General features: G+C 38.0%; 1 protein-coding gene across 1 annotated transcript in view; it reads right to left on the bottom strand.

The window, feature by feature from the left end:
• Nucleotides 1-521: 521 nt before the first annotated feature.
• The window catches only part of DEUP1 (deuterosome assembly protein 1), a 46700-nt gene continuing 28690 nt past the window's right edge, over nucleotides 522-18531 (bottom strand). Inside the window, exons 9-14 of the mRNA XM_075425588.1 lie at nucleotides 16599-16796; nucleotides 15481-15567; nucleotides 12908-13107; nucleotides 7054-7195; nucleotides 2126-2167; nucleotides 522-692 (exon numbers count right to left, since the gene is read on the bottom strand). Of these exons, the coding sequence (XP_075281703.1) occupies nucleotides 522-692; nucleotides 2126-2167; nucleotides 7054-7195; nucleotides 12908-13107; nucleotides 15481-15567; nucleotides 16599-16796 (840 nt within the window). The remainder of the gene's footprint in view (nucleotides 693-2125; nucleotides 2168-7053; nucleotides 7196-12907; nucleotides 13108-15480; nucleotides 15568-16598; nucleotides 16797-18531) is intronic.

The raw sequence follows: 18531 nt of genomic DNA, 5'->3' as shown, positions 1-18531 counted from the left end.
CTGCACAGCTTAGAGCGTAAGAAAGAAAGAGCTCAGACTTCTCATTTCAAGAGTCCCAAGGGCTATTTCCATAGCCAAGAATAACCAGAGCATAGATAAGCTCTTTATGCTGGGAGCTGTGACATGGCTAAAGGCCCCTATTATTTTCTGTGCAATCTAGAGAATTTCTCTTGGCTGATTATATTTTCAGGGGAATAATTCCACTTATTAGCCCTCTGTACATGGCAGAATTGAAAGTATCTTTCTTAATTTACGGTGCTGCAACAGGGTCTCTGCTACACACAATTTAACTATGCAAAACCAACCTCTATATTTTAAAATGTGTTTATTGTATTTTGTAATATAGCCAAGATACAGTATACCTAATCCATAGGATAATGATTATCTTATTGAAACCTTGGTGTTAAAAACCCATGCTGTTGGCAATGTGCCTAAATACATTAAGCAGCTAGTTCCAGATGTTAGTTCTCAGAAACTCATGGGTGATTACTTAGTTTTATTTTCTTAATTGTGTGACTGGCTTAAGTATGCCTGCTTTGCTGTATCCAGGCATATCGTTTTAGAGTATTTTCAGAATGTCTTTGCAGTTCTTCAAGGCGCAAATTTAAACGTTTTTCAAACTCTCTTGCATGTTTCTCTTCCTCTTGAAGGAACTTCTCTGTTGTTGCAAGGAAGGACATCTCGGGGGAAGACTGAGCAATGGGGAGAAAATCATGGTTAGTAAAAACCAGCAGGTGCTACAACATATTTGCATTATCAAATTTTAGATTTGAAAAACATCTTAACCTACAGCAGCTAATAATGCTGTAACGTGAAATCATGAATTTGGGCACACATTTTTTAAGGTATTCTGGTGCCTAAATGACATAATGTGAACATGATGTTTGAACACCTGTGATATTCACCGCATTAGGATGTAGATTTGCCATTATAAGTTTAAATATCTCGTTAGACAGAATTAAGCTGCTTCAGAACCTCCAAAATCTTTGGATGAGTTAAAGGTTATGTTCGTCACTTGTATAATGTAGACCAGGACAGAGGACAATAATCTGGTTTTTGGAATTACAGAATATAACTAGAGTTGGGTACTGCTGATTGCCTCCGGTAATTTTAGCTCTCTGCTTCTGTGATGTGGTGCTTTCAGTGGAAAGGAAGAAAACCTATGCTCATTTCAGTCCTGTCAACTTCAAGCCCTGATATTCTGGAGAATGTACTAAATTTTATTTGCTGCAAGTAGTTCACTGAAAAATCTTCTTTGCATTTAATGAGCATTTAGTAGACTGAGACATAAACCATGCCAAAATCAGTCTTGAAATGGTTGTCATGGGATGCAGAGCTGTACAAAGCAAAGACATGAGTGAGTCTTGGCTGGAACAAGTTTTAAATTTTTATGCAGCAATTTTTGTTAATTCTTTTTTGCTAATACTTAACATGCATTCATTGGAATGTCTTTATCAAAAGAATTATGAAATAATTTTTCCTTGCCTAAAGATACTATGCTTGTTTAAATAAATTCAATGTTTGTTTGTATAGATAAATACAATTTTATGACATGAATTTTTAACAGTCAACTGAGAAAAAACTTAGTATAGGAGCTGTAACACTGAGTAAGAGAAAGATAATTTTCTGTCTTTATATGATCATATATTGAGAAAGATGATTGACATTTATTATCTTAATTAAATCATATGTTGAATAGTTTTTAATAACTGATTGAGTTATTGGTTTAGAATCTCTGGGTTTGTTTTTCTTAGAATGTAAAAAGGGAGAGTTTATCTGTCAGCACATCAAATAGGAATGGTTTCAAATGATTTAAATATTCAAATGTTTTGTGGAAAAGGCCAATTCAATTACCCCTGTAAATTTTTATTCTAGGCTCCATTGTATCAGAATGGGGTATTCCCTATGTCCATGATGACTAGGGGCAGGCTTGGGCTTTGCTTTCAGCCTGGTTTAAAACTGCCCTTTAGCAGCTTTTCAGGCCAAAAGATACAAACTAGAGAAATGCTTTAAAGTGCTATTCTACTCAAACTCGTTGCCACAGACCTCGAGATGAGATTTAGAGAATTGCTATAGGGAAACCCCTTTTTCTTTTCAAAGTACAGTGAGTAAGCGTATGTAATACCATCCTTCCAGAGTGAGACAGGCTTTCTGATGGATAGGGCTCCTGAAATGGAAGTCACAGATAGAGCAGAATCTTCCTTTTCTCAGTCCCTCCAAATTAGTGTTTTAATGGGGCAGGGAAGAAAAAGTGACTTAATTTGCCATGCAGGAATAAGGAACCCAAAGGTATTGGATCACTTTGTGCCACACCACCTTTCTATCAACTACTAGCAGGGATAAGAAAGACTGTTAATCTTCCAATGTCTGAGGAACTCTGGAGGGAGATCACCTGCCTTCTGGTTTTCCTCATAAACACATGCATGATTTCCCATCCATAAATCATCATTGTTTTCATATGAAGAGCTGTTCTGGAGATTTTGCATGCCATGGCTACGTGCACATTTATTCCTTCGTGGGCTAGGTCACAATTATAGCTCCTTGTGATGTTTGGAGGCAATGATAGAGTACTATTTTGAAGTATTTGAAGAGGGCTTTTGTATTACGAAGAAGACATTGGATTTGGAAGCTTTACTTAGAGAAACACCATGCATTTTGCTTACTGAAGAAATCACTGATTCAAGGCTAAGCAAACAAAATACTTCCAGCGAGAAGCGTAAGAAACTAGGAAAATGTGAATCTGAAATGTGAATTTAATAGGTGTCATCGCCTAGAGAGAAAAAGTCATGTTGGGCTTTTTGCTATGGATAGCAGATTGACATGAATGCTAGTCTTCAGAAATGTTACAGCAAGTTATGAGAGATTCTCAGAGATTCGTTATAACAATGTTTACAATTTCTGACTTGTCATTAGAAACATATTGGCTTCACGATCAAGCTCTATTCCTAAAATGCTAGTGTCCTTTGCTTCAACTGGTACTTCCTTTGATGTGTTTTTTTCTTGAAATACACTGTAAACTCCAAATGAAACATTTCTGAATTTCCTCAGAGTTGAGAGGAGAATGTTTATCACTTAGAATAAGCAGACCATGGTTCCCTACAGCTCGTTACCCGAGGGTCAGACATCACTGACTATCAGTTTAGATAGGTCCCTAATGCACTGGTTTTTATTCACTTTGAGAGAAGATTGTACCTAAACAGGTCTAAAAGGCAACATTTCTTGTTAGCAACTAAGCTTTGCTTTCCAAGCCTCTGGTTTGTTCTTTCAGTATGTTCTTTATTGTCTTTACTTTCAGTGCCTGAGGAAGAAAAACCATAAAGAAACTGCTTTAATCTTTGTCTCAGATGAGATTCATGGTCCCCGGTTTTGAATTTCTTTTGCTCACATAACACTTCTCTTATGTCTTTCGGTTTTCTGACTGGAGCTGGGTAGAAACAGGTTCATTGGTAAGCTTTCAGCCTAACTTGTTTAGGCATTTAGGCAAGAGGAATTCTATTTTTTCATTTCTACAGTGTCAGCTGATCCCATATTTCTTTGGTGTAGACCAGTAATGCGGATCACCTTTTTGCCTCATCATTTGCTGGAAATAAAGGAGTGCACCTCATAGAGATGCGTATTTCCACATATGAAATATGTGTTAAATATCTTTTCTCCTTAAGCAAGAACTACCCAAAGTGCCTATGAATGAACTCTGGACTGCTGGGGAGAAGCACTTCTGGAAGCTATGTCTATTCTCTCTCGCAGACTGCCTGATTACTTTGCCTAATCTCTTTCTTGCCCCATGAGGTGTCCCAGCATTCTTGGGTGCACCTCCAGCAGGGCAGCGAGAACGCTTTAACATTTAGGATATTCTAACATTTAGTGGTCAAATCATGAGTGGTCAAATCCCAGAGTGTTAAAGTTTTCTCATGTTTAGCCCCTTCTGCTTTCCAGGGAAGTTCTTGTAACACCAAGACTAGAAATCGATCTGGCTAATTTTAGTTTCACTGTGATTAAATTTGGGGGCTTTTGGGGGTAGTTTCCTCTAACCTTACACTGGCAGCAGGTACAAATGCCTGTCTTCAACAGGCTTCTGCTTAGATATGAAAATAAAAATTGAGATGCCTAGGAATTTGCCATGCCATATAGGAAGGTTTTGAGAGGGCCTAGGTACCTAACCAGCTAGCTAGTACTAATACCTAAGAGTGAAAGGCATGGACCACAGCATGCCTCAGGGTAGGTTCAAGACTGTCAAAATCATTCCTAATAATGTGAAGTGGAAGAATTTCCACAACTTTCCACTGCAATCTATTTATTAAGCAATTTCCCATCCTTAACGTTAGAAAGTTTCATGATGCTGAATTTAAATTTTCCTTGCTACAGCTTAAGTCTTTCTTCTCTTTCCAAGTACTGAAAGCAAGAACAGACATCTGTCCATCATCTGAAAAAAAACATGAGAAGGTATTTGTGACTACAAGTTAAAGATCCAGACTTGGAAGCACAATGTACATAACTGCTTGCTCCAGCTGAAATAGAGAAATTGTGTAGAAATGGACTAGTCCGAAGTGGCAAATACTCATATTGCTTATTTTATCTGTCCATTTATTTATTTATTTTCTGTGAGAAAGATTAAACTTGAAGCTGGACATTGGACTGTTCTATGGAATAGTCTTCCCAGAGACTGGGAATGGATTAGACAACCATTTTCTGAAGTTGTTCATTTCAGGAAGAGAGCACACCCCGAAGTACTGCTCAGAGAAGGAGTATCTCCCTAGCTTTGAAAAGCCTTGAAACAAGAATTTCGGGGTTATGGGAATTTTAAGTGAATCCCAGCTGAGCTTTCTAGTTTACTCTAAGGCAAGAATGACTTTCTCTACACATGTAACCTCTAAGTAGGAACGTGAAAGGACAGAGGTTCCAGTGGAACATTTACTAAGTACTCTCTACTGGGAGGAGATACAAGTCTTTGTCTAAAGCCCTAGAGACTATTTTCTCTCTTCCCTAAATACCAACAGTGTAATTTTGGTAGGTATCAGGACATCACCTGCAATTCCAATGTTTTCAGTTGACTCTACAAATCCTCTTCAGAAAAATGGTCTGTTACAACATCTCCAAAAGTTTTGCACGTACTGGAGATTTCACTTAGGTGAAACGTCAGTCCTGAAAACTCTATGAAAGAACTCTGGTTTACAGCAGGTTGTATGGTCTTTTTTTCTTTGTCCTTGATGCAATGGCTTTCCATTTGAACACTGAGCTCTAAAGCAACGGACTGTTGAATCATCTCTGCACTAGGCTGTGGTATCCAAGGTCATTCTGAGCGATGATTTAATTTTGGCGATCTTTTGAACTTGTACCTGCTTTGATGCCACTGATTTGGACTTAGACACTGTATGAAAATTATCCCTTGCTTAACAGTTTCATTATGTACTTTGCCCACACACCAGCTGGAAAGTGTTTTCCTTATAATCTAGTCAACTGTCTTGGCATCGACCCTGTCCTGAGGGCCAGCTGGGAAATAGTTTCCCTGCAGCTTGCGAAGGTGTCTCAGAATGGACATTTTCCCTGGGCTGGCTAGAAACAGCAGCTTTGTGGTCTGGTGTCTCTGTCTGACACTTCTGATAGAAGAGAGGGAGGGAACTGTGTTTATCAGACTCTCCTGAAAAAGTCCAAACAATTCTTTTCACAATTAGTAGTTTAAAGATGAAGACTCCAAAGCCATGAGAAACCAATGGCCATTTACTTAAAATCAGTGTGAAGCGTAGAACAGAAAAATGGAAGTGAGGTCAAACACCCCGGACTATGTGGTTTTCTCCCTGTTCTCTGACTACCTGGGGCACCACTTCTGGCGCCATGGTCAGTGAGGGGCCGCGCTGCAATCCCTGCTTCCCCGGCAGGCCGTCGCTATGGTGCTGCCTACCTACGGCGAGATTCGGGACTATGAAGACAGTCCTCCAGCAGCCACGTCTCCAAAGGGAAGGGATGTGCGCCCATTTCTGAAGTGGACAGCAGAACTGGGGTACAACAACCACGAACTGCTTGAAGACGATTGTTGGTGTTGTGATGCCTCTTCGCTCCTACTTAAGGTGATGAGTGGCAAGAAAATTGCCTATTGTCTCCCCCCAGTAAACGCTGAAGTCTTCCCTCTTCTCTCTCTGCGGGCTCAGCCACAGACCTGCAGCTCAGGATCTCCTTGGTACAAAGATGCACGTGTCACAGCGGGACAGAGAGACGGCTACCCTCCGTTCCTTACCGATCTGTTAGTGCTGTTCTTTAATGATGGTGCAGTTGCACGGTTTGAGGTCTGGAAAATAAGTGCTAAGTTTTCAGGTGGAAAAAATAGTGGCCTGCAGTGGAGGCCTAAGGAAGAACAGAAGCTTCTAAGGAAGAGCATGAGGCTCCAATTTAAAGAGAGATCTAAAGTCAAAGAATTATAGAAAGTTTTTCCTAACAAGTTGCCCTAGGCAAAGTGGATTTATCCTGCTTGTCATGGAGGTTGGTAATCTCCAGCCTATGAATACTGAAAGAAAGAATGCTGCACTATTACTCTTTCATTTCAAGAAAAATAAGGATTATAGCAGTTATCATTTCTGTTACTTTTCAAATACAACAGCTAACACATCAAAAATAGTTGCAGCAATTCCTCTAATTTCATCCATCAATCAAAGGCTGTAGAAACTTGATCTGTCTAACAGCACTTAAGGCAGTAAATTTGTAGGCATTATGGAAATACACTTAAAGCAGAGTGCCCTTACGGAAAGCAATACGAAGCAGAGTGCCCCAATATAGAATGGCAATTAGCAACGAGCTAAATGTAGAAGTCTGTCTCACAGTCACGTAATGGCAGGTAATTATCACCATCATTATTAGCACAGAGGTATGGCCCAGTAGGGGATGTCTAATCTCCAGAAAAACAGCATTTATGTTACGATAAGGTATTTACATTTTTTGCTGGACTGGCACTGTATAAATAATAATGACAACAGGGTGAACTAATTTTTGGCTCCTTCCGAGGCTGCATTTGGTCCACAGATGGATCTTTGAGAATATATATGTTACAGGAAAATAGTTACTTACAGATAATTCAGTTTCTTCTATGTTGTAAGCAGGGCTCAGTAAGCTGCCTGTTCTGCCCCTTTCAGGGAACAGCCTATCAAAGCCCAAAGGATACCCCATTGGTGGGGATGGAAATTTATCATCCATTTTCTTTTCACAACCTCTGTCAAGTGTATAAGAAGATAAATTGCTATCACTTTTTGAACCCGTGATATTGCCTGGGCCATATAAAGCAGGATTACGGTTTCTGTGATATCCACTGGCTGTGATCATTGCAGCCTGTTGATGTACCATTTCCCACGCATCTTTCTTTTGGAAAGTTCTAAAAGAGAAAAAAAAAATCAAAGTATGAAACCCAGTTAAAACTCAAAGCCATCACAGCAAAGCCAAGATATTTTATTTTATTTGGTTTTACACCAAGTTATGGGCATAAGATTAAGCATTCCCAAGTTGCATCAATTCAGGAACTTGCCACCTAACTTACTGTAAATATCTGAGCATGCATTCTCTGTCTGCTTCAGCTGTGACTTAAACCACAATCATTTAAACCCTTTCGCTGGAGTTAAGTTGAGTGACTTTGCCTTATAATTGTGGCAGGACAAGAGCTACAACACAAACTCGCTTCAGGTATGGAAGATGCCAGTCCTCCTGAAGTGTCTGTTTCCCATCCTTTGCCAGAGGTTAGCGTCCCGTTAGCTTTCCAGCGGCAGAAGCTATGTGAGCACTCCTCAGCCGTGCCTGGATAACTTAGCTTACAGCGTGGTGGGAGCTGGAGTGAATTTAGCCACACAAATAGAGGGAGTGAAATATCAAAGTGTGAGTGAGATGGGAAACAAAAACTATTGTTAGCGGTTGGATAATTAGTCAATTTTGGTCTAATATCACCTTAAACAACTATGTTCAAATAGCTAGAATTTAGAATAAAGATTTAAATAAGTTAAATTTTAAAATACGACAGGATCTTTGATACTGCATTTTTACTGCTATACGAATTTTGCCACTGATTTAATGATAACACATTGGAGATTCATATGAAAAATAAAGAAATGTTTAAAATATGGTTTTTTTAAACTTGTACAAGCACATGCTTTTGTAGCAATAAGTGAAATCTTCATGCTTACAAAAGAATTTTGAAGTATTTCATTATGATGTTCCATAACTCTTGTATCCCACTTGCCGTGATCAGAATGGCTGTGAAAGCATATATTTGTATTCATTTGTAGTTCTGTGAAGCAAAAACTATTATGGTTAACAGCAGCTTAAAAGAAAAGAAAGCTATTTTCTTCCCATTCAAAATATTTTCTTTTTCTGACAGTTAACTGAACAATTCTGAAGCCATATTTATAAGAGCAGAGAGAATTTTGAGACTAGCTTGCCCAGATGTCTCCTGAATTAGACTCATTTTCAGTTGCAACTTTACTTTGGTATTATACACCAAAACATGCAAAAAAAAATTAAATTATTTCAAATTTTATTTCATTTCTGTTACAATGTTTCTGACTGAGATAAAAATTTCCATTGTACTGAGGTCCGTGCTTATGATAAAATTGAAATTTTAGTCTTGGGAGTAACTACTAAAACACGAGAGTTGTTTGAAAAGATCCTATCATTGCAAATATCCTAAAGCACTTTACTAATTTGAAATGCAGCTATAAAAGCTTTTAAAGATCAAATTCTCTGCCACTAAAATTTAGTAATTATAAATATTCAAAAGTATGCAGTGCTGCTCAGATCCAAGGTAAACAGGGTTGGGTTTTTTTAAATAAAAAAGAATTTGCCAAGCACAGGGAAAGGACAGTGTTTTCTGCAGAAAGATCACACCATCTTTTTCTAATCTTGATGTAAATATTTTGTGTTGGGAGAACGTGGCTGTGCAGTCTAAATAGACCCTGCTTGTACATAAGCCCCGAAACATGAAACTGAGTACTCCATAAACAGACTGTGCAGAACAACTCAGGGAACTAATGAAGAACATATTTGTCTCTGATTATAAAAGAAGTAGTGATTAAGATACTCTGAATGCTACAGGAAAGCAAATTATAAGCATGATACTATAATATTATTATTACTATAGTAATATTATTATACATTCTAACATAAAAATCTCCAAGAATATTCACAAAACCTTCCAGTTTTCTAAATCACCTAAGATGTTTATCCTTTTGGCAGCAGAGCTTTCTCCTTTCTTTTATGCTTTTCGTTAAATAAATAAACTCTGCTCTTCAGGCACAGGAGAATACTTTTTTTCTTTTTTTCCCCCTATTTTAAAGTCCATTCCATCTATTGTTTGGATGAAGGGCACGGTGAAAAAACTGCCACAATTGAAGATAGGCGGCATGAATAATAAAACCACAGATTTTTTCTTTTTGACCTTGTGTCCTGACCTTTTTGGAAGTAATTTCCTTTGTAAACCCACAGTAAAGTTTATATGACCTGTGTTCTTTTTTTCCCCCCAGAACTACTTCTCTATGCATTCAATAACAGTTATTACTGTTATGTTATAGCTTACTTCACTAAGACCAGAATTTTCAGACTGGGGTACCTACAGTTATGGTAGCTTTTACATAGTAAAACCAGCCAGCTCCCCCCTCCCCAAGGACTGATTTCGTAAAGGAACTCCACTTCCTCTTCCCTCTGAGGGTGACGGAGCACTGGAACAGGCTGCCCGGGGAGGTTGTGGAGTCTCCTTCTCTGGAGATATTCAATACCCGCCTGGACAAGGTCCTGTGCAGCCTGCTGTAGGTGACCCTGCTTCGGCAGGGGGGTTGGACTAGATGACCCACAGAGGTCCCTTCCAACCCCTACCATTCTGTGATTCTGTGATTCCTACTGAAATCCATAGGACTGCGGAGGCTGTTTGGAAAACATGACACCTGCATTTAGGTGCTTTGATACATATATTATGCCTTCACTTCAGAGAGATTTCACTGTTTGGGTTTAAATTTCTTCTGGTTCAGTGCAAAATAATATCTAATATTTGAATACAAATGTAAAGCTAGGCAAATATCTGCAAATTTGTCAAAAACTGTCCGTTTGTTAACACTGGCAGTGCAAATACACCACAATCGCAGCTGAATAACTTATGGTTTCAGTGGGTTGGCTGTCATAGAGTATTTGACATACACAAATACTTCACAAAAATAATATCACTGTTGACATGGCGACACACGGGACAAGAAGTGAAAGAACAATGTCTTCGCAAAGGGAATTTATACAGACAGGATCGATTTTTCCAGACTCATATATAAAATCAGCCTGGTCCCTATGTGATCAATGACTTCAGCGGTGCAAAACAAATTCCTTACACAGCTTGTGCTGGCCGACGTGCCTAGTCTTGAGGAGGAAAACACCTCGTCTTTAACGACCAGAATGCCTTCAGAATTTGTGGTGGTGCTTTTACCTTGCACATGTAACTGCTGGCTTGATTTAAAAGATGGTTAAAAAGTATTTTCCTGAAGTGATTGTTTTCCCTGCTTCTAGTTTATCTGTTGCAGTAACTGATACAGTGGTGATGATGACTATGAGTGTGCAGCCTCCAAAGGGCGGTGAAAACCTCCGTAAGACAGATACGCCACGGCCAGCACAAAACCTGTCAGAGATACCTCAGCAGGCTTTCGGTCCTAGCCTTACCCCTTCACTTTTGCCACATGATTAAAGTGCAGTTTGGCTTAACCCATTACCTATTTTGCATGTATTTTTATGGTAAATAAGCAGCCTTTCATTTGGGAACTCACATGCGCATTTTCATTTTGGAAGAAACCCATCAGCTTCATCAGAGCAAGCCCTCTTCAACCATGCCAAAATTTAAATCACCTGTATGTGGCCAAGGTCTAAATAAATGATTGAAGTCTTTGGGTGGGGAAAGCTTATGTAAGTGGCATTTAGAAGTCAGTCAATTATCACATATAAGGACAGTAATTAATTAAAGTGGTTATAGGTAGGATGTGGCCACAGTTCTTTTTAGCATAAAGATGCCACCCCTGCATATCTTACTTTGTAATATTTAGAAAATCAGTGTATACTGAAAGAAGGAAGAAATGACGCCTCTTTCTAACTTGCAATAAAACATCCTGCAATTTCCTGTATTTTCTCTAGAGGTCTCCTATCTAACGAGTGACTGTGCCCATGCTTAGGATTCTAGTACTGATGGCGAGACATGACTGAAAAATATTGTGGAATATACTTGGTTGAAGACGGTTTTTTTCATTGTGCAAACCTGTCTAGGTTTCTGAATTTAAATAGGAAAACTAAAAAGTGCAGCTTCTGAAAATTACTATTTAAAACACAAACACACACCCCCCTTGCACAAACACCATGTTTTCTATTTTTTCCACTATGTAAAAAAAGTCTTTGTGCCCTTTCTCCAGTGCCATAATTACCATGGAAACAGAACTGCAAATTAAAACAGAAATAACATGGTTTATGTTCACAATAAAATAAAACATACCCCGGAGTTTAACTGAACCAACATCAACTGCCTGGTTTATCTGCATACATTTGATGGTTAAAAATTTAATTTTCATTTTCTGTGAAAATCTTGAAGTAGTTCCCTGTTTGGGAGCAGAGAACTGACAGTATAGAGAGGGCCCAGTCTTAAAAACACTGGCTGGCCGATGTGTATATATATGTGATCGATTTTTGGTGAAATTATGAGACCTGCAGGTGCAGAACAGCCTGTGTCTTGGTTTGTAAATATTTGTTTCAGCAAAACCTTCAACATCATTTGAAACTCAGTAGGAAAACAGCCATACCTGCCACTTCCATAGATATATATGTGTGTGTATTATGTACAGGCATATATATATGTACATACACATAATATATATATTTACATACACATGAATACTGCCTTCAACACTAAACATCGTATTTAAAAGGAAATTTTAGGCAAGAATGTAGCTACATATATTGGGTTGCCTTTCTATTTGGCAGAAAGAAAATCACTTTAATTTTTGCCAAAGACTGAATGTGTGAGTTTGAAATCTTAACCTGTAGAATTTTGGCTCCAGTTATTTAAAACTTGCTTCACAGAACTGTTTTACATTAATGATATCATGTAAGTTCTTTATCACAAATGATCAAAATATTTAACTTCCTCTTAATTTTTACTCTCCTGTACTGTGAAATACTGTTTAGCAGGGTGTTTGATTTTCTTTTTATTACTGCAACGCCATGATGATAACATGTTTGAAGGTAATTCAGTGCTTCACTGAATACAGGGAATTAAGAAGGAAGTCATCACTACTTTTTCTACGAGTCGGAGTATTCTTGAGTCTCATTATTTTTCCCTAACAAGGAGTTTATTGTAGTAATGATTTATTCAGGGCATCTGAAATTATGTTTCTTTTAAAAATCAGGTCACCCAAGAACACCAAAACTAGACAAAGCATTAAAATACATTTAATGAAACTTCCAACAAATGAAACTGGCAGGACACAATGCTTTTCAGCAGGAGTTGTAGTTTAAACTGCTTATTAAGATAACCTCCTGTGGAGCAGTTTACCTCTCATGTTGGTTTTTATATCCTTTCCTTGTCTTGTTTTTATTTGGCAGTAAAAATACATTCTGTCCTGTTTTGCAAAACCTGGAACTAAGAATAACTTAAGCAGCACATAAAAAGTTTTTAACGGTGTTTCATGTGACAAATACTAAAATAATGATCAAACATTTCTGGGATTTCATTTATTGCCAAATTCAGTTAGCCACTCAGAAAACTGTACAAAATTCTTACAAATATACTGTCTGGGTCTGGTATTTATGTTGGTGGGAGTTCTGAATGAACAGAAACAGAAAAAACGCTTAACAGTTTGGCCCAGTTAGATGCTTACAAAAAACTTATAGGAAGTTTCATATATGTGTACAATCTAAATATTACCTCTCTTCCTTTTCTTGCATCTCTGAATGGGTTTGGTAGCTGTGCTCTGTTTCTCCATATCTGTCCATGTGACCCAGTATCGGTGCTTCTGTGTCATTTGGTAGTTTAACAAGACTGTTTTGTAATCTTACATTCTCATGTTCCAGTTTTTGAATGGAGGCTGTGAAATTCCCACGTTCTTTGTCAGATAAATCTATACTCTGTGAAAAGAGCTAAAACCATAATTAAACGGTTATTTTTTCCACAATAAATGGATGTCAGTATTTTTAACAAGCAAACACAAAATAATGTTCTATGCTAAAGAAAGACCTAGCTACCATATATAATCATGCAGCACTTATAGCAAACCAAGAGAATTGCCTCCAGAAAAAAAATACTGTAGACAAATGGAAAAGAAGGGATAACAGTCTCTATAATACAAGAAAACAAATTAAAATTTCTCAACAAACATGCATTCAAAATGTTATTGTTGTAAATTCATCGCTTGCTTTGTAAAACTTATGACATGAAAGCAACCATAACAGCTATAGCTGCAGACTGTATTGCTCCCTCCAGTAACAATTCCACCAAAAATAACAAGAAAAATTATAGAAGTTCATTACTATACTAGATACAAGGTATGCCTACAGGCGCAATTTAATATCGGTGTCGAGATACAGTCACCTTCAGCTTCCGAAGCAGTAAAGTAGAGCCACATTAGCCCAGTGCTCTCGGTCTGTGTCACTAAACCCTGCTTCTCAGCTGGGTTAGCCCACACGGTGGTCAAGCCACTGGAAGCGACACGGGCACTGCGACCAGGGGCTGAAGAGGCCCATCCACGAGGATATCAAGAGGGGAAGATGGAGATTAGCTTCCAGCCCAAACTATTCTATGATAGCCCATTCCTTTTTTGTCCTGTCACTTACTCCATGAAGCCTATGTTGCACACCTGAGCTAGCTAGTTTGGAACGACCTCTCTGCAGAATACTGCATTGCATTGTGTAATATATGTTCGCAATAACAGTATAGTGTCATCAACAGAAAAGTCTCAAAAGATTTATCAGATTACACACAAAAGACTAAAAACCCATACATTTTATTAAGTTGTTCTTTCACCTGTTTCTAGATTCACCTTATTCTTTTGGAATCCAGTAACTCACGAGTATTAAGGATTTGGGTTTTAGTATATTGCTAGCACAGCTGAGCTCCTGCACCTGAAAGCTCGTCTATTCCTTGCACTAACTGGTCTGATGTCATCTCTTCCTGTAAACTTTGCCTTGCTTAGCTAGTTTTAGGGGAAAATTATGAGCCAAGCTGGCATGGAAGTGCCAGAAAGTATAAGAAAATTTAATATTTTGTGCAAGGATGGGGCCAGGGGCTCAGCTGAGTCTCCCAAGTGGAGAGGAGTGGCAGAACAGAGGAAGGAGAGTGCTAAGTCCCCCTATCACTAATAGCTCTAGAGTCAGCTGTACAGGGATTAATGGCACGAACCCCAAAACCAGGCTGGCACAGCTACCTTGCTATTGAGATCTAAACAAGTAACACTACCTGAGGATGAGTTACACCATACTAGCGTGAGGAGTCTGTGTAGTGCTCTCCTGTACTGTACAAACACATCCATAAAAACCTCTCCAGCCCCTATAATCTTAATATCAAATACCTCACAATCTTTAATGTTTAGATCCTCACAATACGCTAGTGAAGCAGGACAGAATTATTAAGTCCACAAGCACATCGATCTATCTAGTGGTATATCTAGTAATGGGATTTTACTGTTAAAATTTAACAAACGTGATATCTACAAGGATTCTTGTCAGACAGCTCTTCTCAGTCTTCATGAAGAATATCACTGTAGAGAAGAGCAAGACTTGCATACACCCATCCACCTATGTTTCCACAATAATACATCATACGTACACACGCACATATCCTTAATAGTGTATATGTATGTATAGGTAACACAGGACTGATAGATATATATGCTATTTCAAGCATGTGGAAAAACGTGACATTCTTTCATGCATTTGTCAGTCTACAGTAAGACAATTAACAGGCTACAAATCCCCCAAAGATGTATTTACAGCAGTAAATACAGTGTACAGGCACACTTTTTATGAATTAAACTTTAACTATCCCCTGTTTCGAGAGAGATAAATACTAAACTCTGAAAATAAGCTGGGTGGGGGCAAAATGTGTCAGTTTTTTACACTGTTATTTAAATCTCATATGAACAAAGGGGTAAAATAGTAAAAATGGGATATATTTTTGGATCTGTGAGAATGATGACTGTTTAAATATTTTCTGAAATAAGTGACATAACTTACACAAAATGTGCTCCCAGAAACTGTGTCTAGATAGTTACTGAAAAATTTACCTTACTTCTAGTTTAGTATCATTAAGATCAAAATTATTCCTTGCTATACCCATCTTCAGGCTGTGTGTGAATACCACTTGGGTTTGATTATGTCACACACCTTGTTTTTGTTTATTTATTTTACCAAGCCAGAAATCTCTAAATCTGCCATGATCTCAATCTATATTTACAATAAATATAAGTAACTGTTCTGCATATCACATAGATTAAAAAAAATTACCATGCAACTTTTACACACCTGGTTTTCCACCATCTCTTTTAAATGTGTGTTTTCAGATTTGATAACTTTGTATTGGAAATCCAACAACTAGGAAAAGATTCAATTCTTAGTTAAATACAAAAATATTACTGTTAACTTGAAATAACACTGAGTATAGATATATGTAAGTTTAATTTTACAAAATATACATAAAGAATCACGAAACTATAATTATTTTGTTTTAAATACAGCAATACTAAAGCAGAAAGAAGTCTTAAACCACCTATAGAAGATATACAAATGCAATGCCTCTGATTTGATTTACCTTTTTGAAAGAAGTAATCAGTCAGGAAAATAGGGAGTTTACATGCAGTTACAAGATACAAAGAGGACAGATTTTGCAGGCCACTGAAGCTGGATGAAATCCTAGTCATGAAGCGTAGGCATCACATCCACTGCTTCAGTGCTACTATAGGGAATACGGCCTGGTAAAGGGTGCCACACAGCAGAAGACGTCTCTCATTTTCCCAAACACTAACTTTCCTATTGTCAAAAGTAAAGTATTACATTAATCACAATTTTCATTACGCAGTGACCCTCTCAGAAAACCCAGAGATACTCAGAAACCTCTAAATATGAAGGTTCTTTTGGTTTACAAAAGTGAGTAATGAAGATAACATACGTGTTTTTAAAACTGAAATTTTCCATTGAAACACTGGTGGTTTACAGTTTTCAGCTTTAAAATTACCAGAATTTTCTAAGCAGATTTGCAACATTCTTCAAAAAGCTTTAAAACCACCTGAAAAATTAGGAAACATTCTAGATAATCTAATAAATGGTTCTAATGATAAAGCACATATAATAATGACAAACTGGAAGTTTTCAAGATCTTTTGCATGTTAAAATGGTAACTACATTTGATGGTCACAATGACTTGCAATTTAGATGTACAGTTGACATTTACTGGTGCTTTCTTGTTCCAGCATCAATTTGGCTGCTTTAGTAATACTTCACAGAGATTACAGCACGGCTGATGAAAACTACAGCAAGAAATGTAATGTCTTTTTTCACAGATAATGCATGTCATTATCAGTAGTGTGGAGTAAAATGATCTAGGCTGGTTTTGCCTCCTTGCATACCTGTTGTTTTGCTAACAATTTGTCTTTTATCTCTAACTCCATTTTTAACTGTCTTTCCAGAAGACTAGCTTTCTCCATGATAGTTGCTATAGTGATCTCCTTCTGATGAAGCTCTTCTGTGAGGTCAGAGATTTCTGTCTTCATTCTCTCCTGCTCAGAGCGATGGGACTGCTCCTCTCGAGAAACATGGTTTCTTATCTGTAGGAAATATGTTTCAAAAAGAAAAAATGTTGTGCAGTAAATATGATTGCATCAATTGCTACCTACCAGGGACTTTTTTTGCTGTTGCTTCCAAGACACCAACTCTTCGAAGTGAATCAGAGATTTTTGAGATTGTATAATAAAAAGTCTTCATGAGTCAGTGCACATAGCTTTATTTATTTTTACATCTTTTTTCAACCCTTCTCTTGTGCTTTCTTTTGCTTATTTTGTATTAGAAATTAACAAAATACATGGCATTTAAAAAGAATGTAATAAACATAATGTTAATTTTAAGAATTTGAATTTATGGCAAAGAATATCCAAGGAAATATCCATTCAGTAAACCTAAGTATGACTTATTTATATTGCTCCTAAGTTAATTTAGGTTTAAAATAAGTTTAATGCAGCCTAAATTAACTTAGGAGCAATATAAATAAATCAATCTGGAGACTCTTTAATGAGTAATATGAAATAAAAAGTAGATATGGTAAATGACTTTGTGAGATTTTTTCCTGCCATTATATATAAAATTTAAGGTCAAAGTTTCTGCACTATCTCCTGTGCAGAGTTCTCCAAAGAACCAACACCAAGATTGTTTCCATAATCTTTCTACTATAACTAACAATTTAGTACTGATAGATTTTTTTTGTTATTTAAGAAACAAAACTACAAAAACCAGCATAACCACCTTTGAACCCATTTTAATAATTCCTCACAGTACTGTACACAATCAGTAACAGATGGCATTTCATTTTTATTTATGCAAAGTACACAGAAATTCTAGAATTGTAAACAAATAGATGTAGATGCAAAAAAACTAAGAGCTGGATGATGACTATCGTGCCAAAATTTCTGCATCCAAGTCAGCTGCATCCAATTAGAGATATTCCTGCTTACACTGCTACTCAGCAAAACCACAACATGCCTGTAAGAGGAGTTGTGAGCATCCTCTACTCCCAAAGGGTTTTGGCCGGCCAAGCCACACGCCATTCCACAGTGCCACGCCACTGCTGCCCGCATACAGCACTTCTGAAATGTGCGAAGTTCAAACGAAAGAGCACTGCCCTAGGCTGTGCAGCAGGTGACTGACTAAGCTTAGCCTGGTGTGGTGTGCTGTGTTTGGCTGGGAGAGAGTTAATTTTCTTCACAGTAGCTTGTATGGGGCTATGTTTTGGATTTGTGCTGAAAACAGCGTTGATAACACAGGGATGTTTTAGCTATCACTGAGCAGTGCTTACAGAGCCAAGGCCTTTTCTGCCTCTCACTCCACCCCACCACTGAGTAGGCTGGGGGTGCACAAGGAGCTGGGAGGGGGAACAGCAGGGACAGCTGACCCTAACTGATCAAAGGGATGTCCCATACCGTATGACGTCACGCTCAGCATATAAAGCTGGGGGAAGAAGAAGGAAGGCAAGGATGTTGGGAGTTCTGGCATTCGCCTTCCCAAGTAACCGTGATGGAGCCCTGCTTTCCTGGCGATGGCTGAACACCTGGCTGCTGATGGGAAGTAGTGAATGAATTCCTTGTTTTGCTTTGCTTGCACACGTGACTTTCGCTTTACTTATTAAACTGTCTTTATCTCAACCCACGAGTTTTCTTGCTTTTACTCTTCTGACTCTCTCCCCCATCCCATGGAGGGGAGTGAGCGAGCGGCTGTAGGGGGCTTAGTTGCTGGCTGGAGTTAAACCACAACATGTGGGTACCTGCCATAGTGACGTTTATCAGTTGAGCT

Source organism: Opisthocomus hoazin, chromosome 1, assembly GCF_030867145.1.
Source record: "Opisthocomus hoazin isolate bOpiHoa1 chromosome 1, bOpiHoa1.hap1, whole genome shotgun sequence".
NCBI lineage: Eukaryota > Metazoa > Chordata > Aves > Opisthocomiformes > Opisthocomidae > Opisthocomus > Opisthocomus hoazin.
The sequence above is the reverse complement of the archived record's forward strand: the minus strand, read 5'-3'. Positions and strand labels throughout refer to the sequence as shown.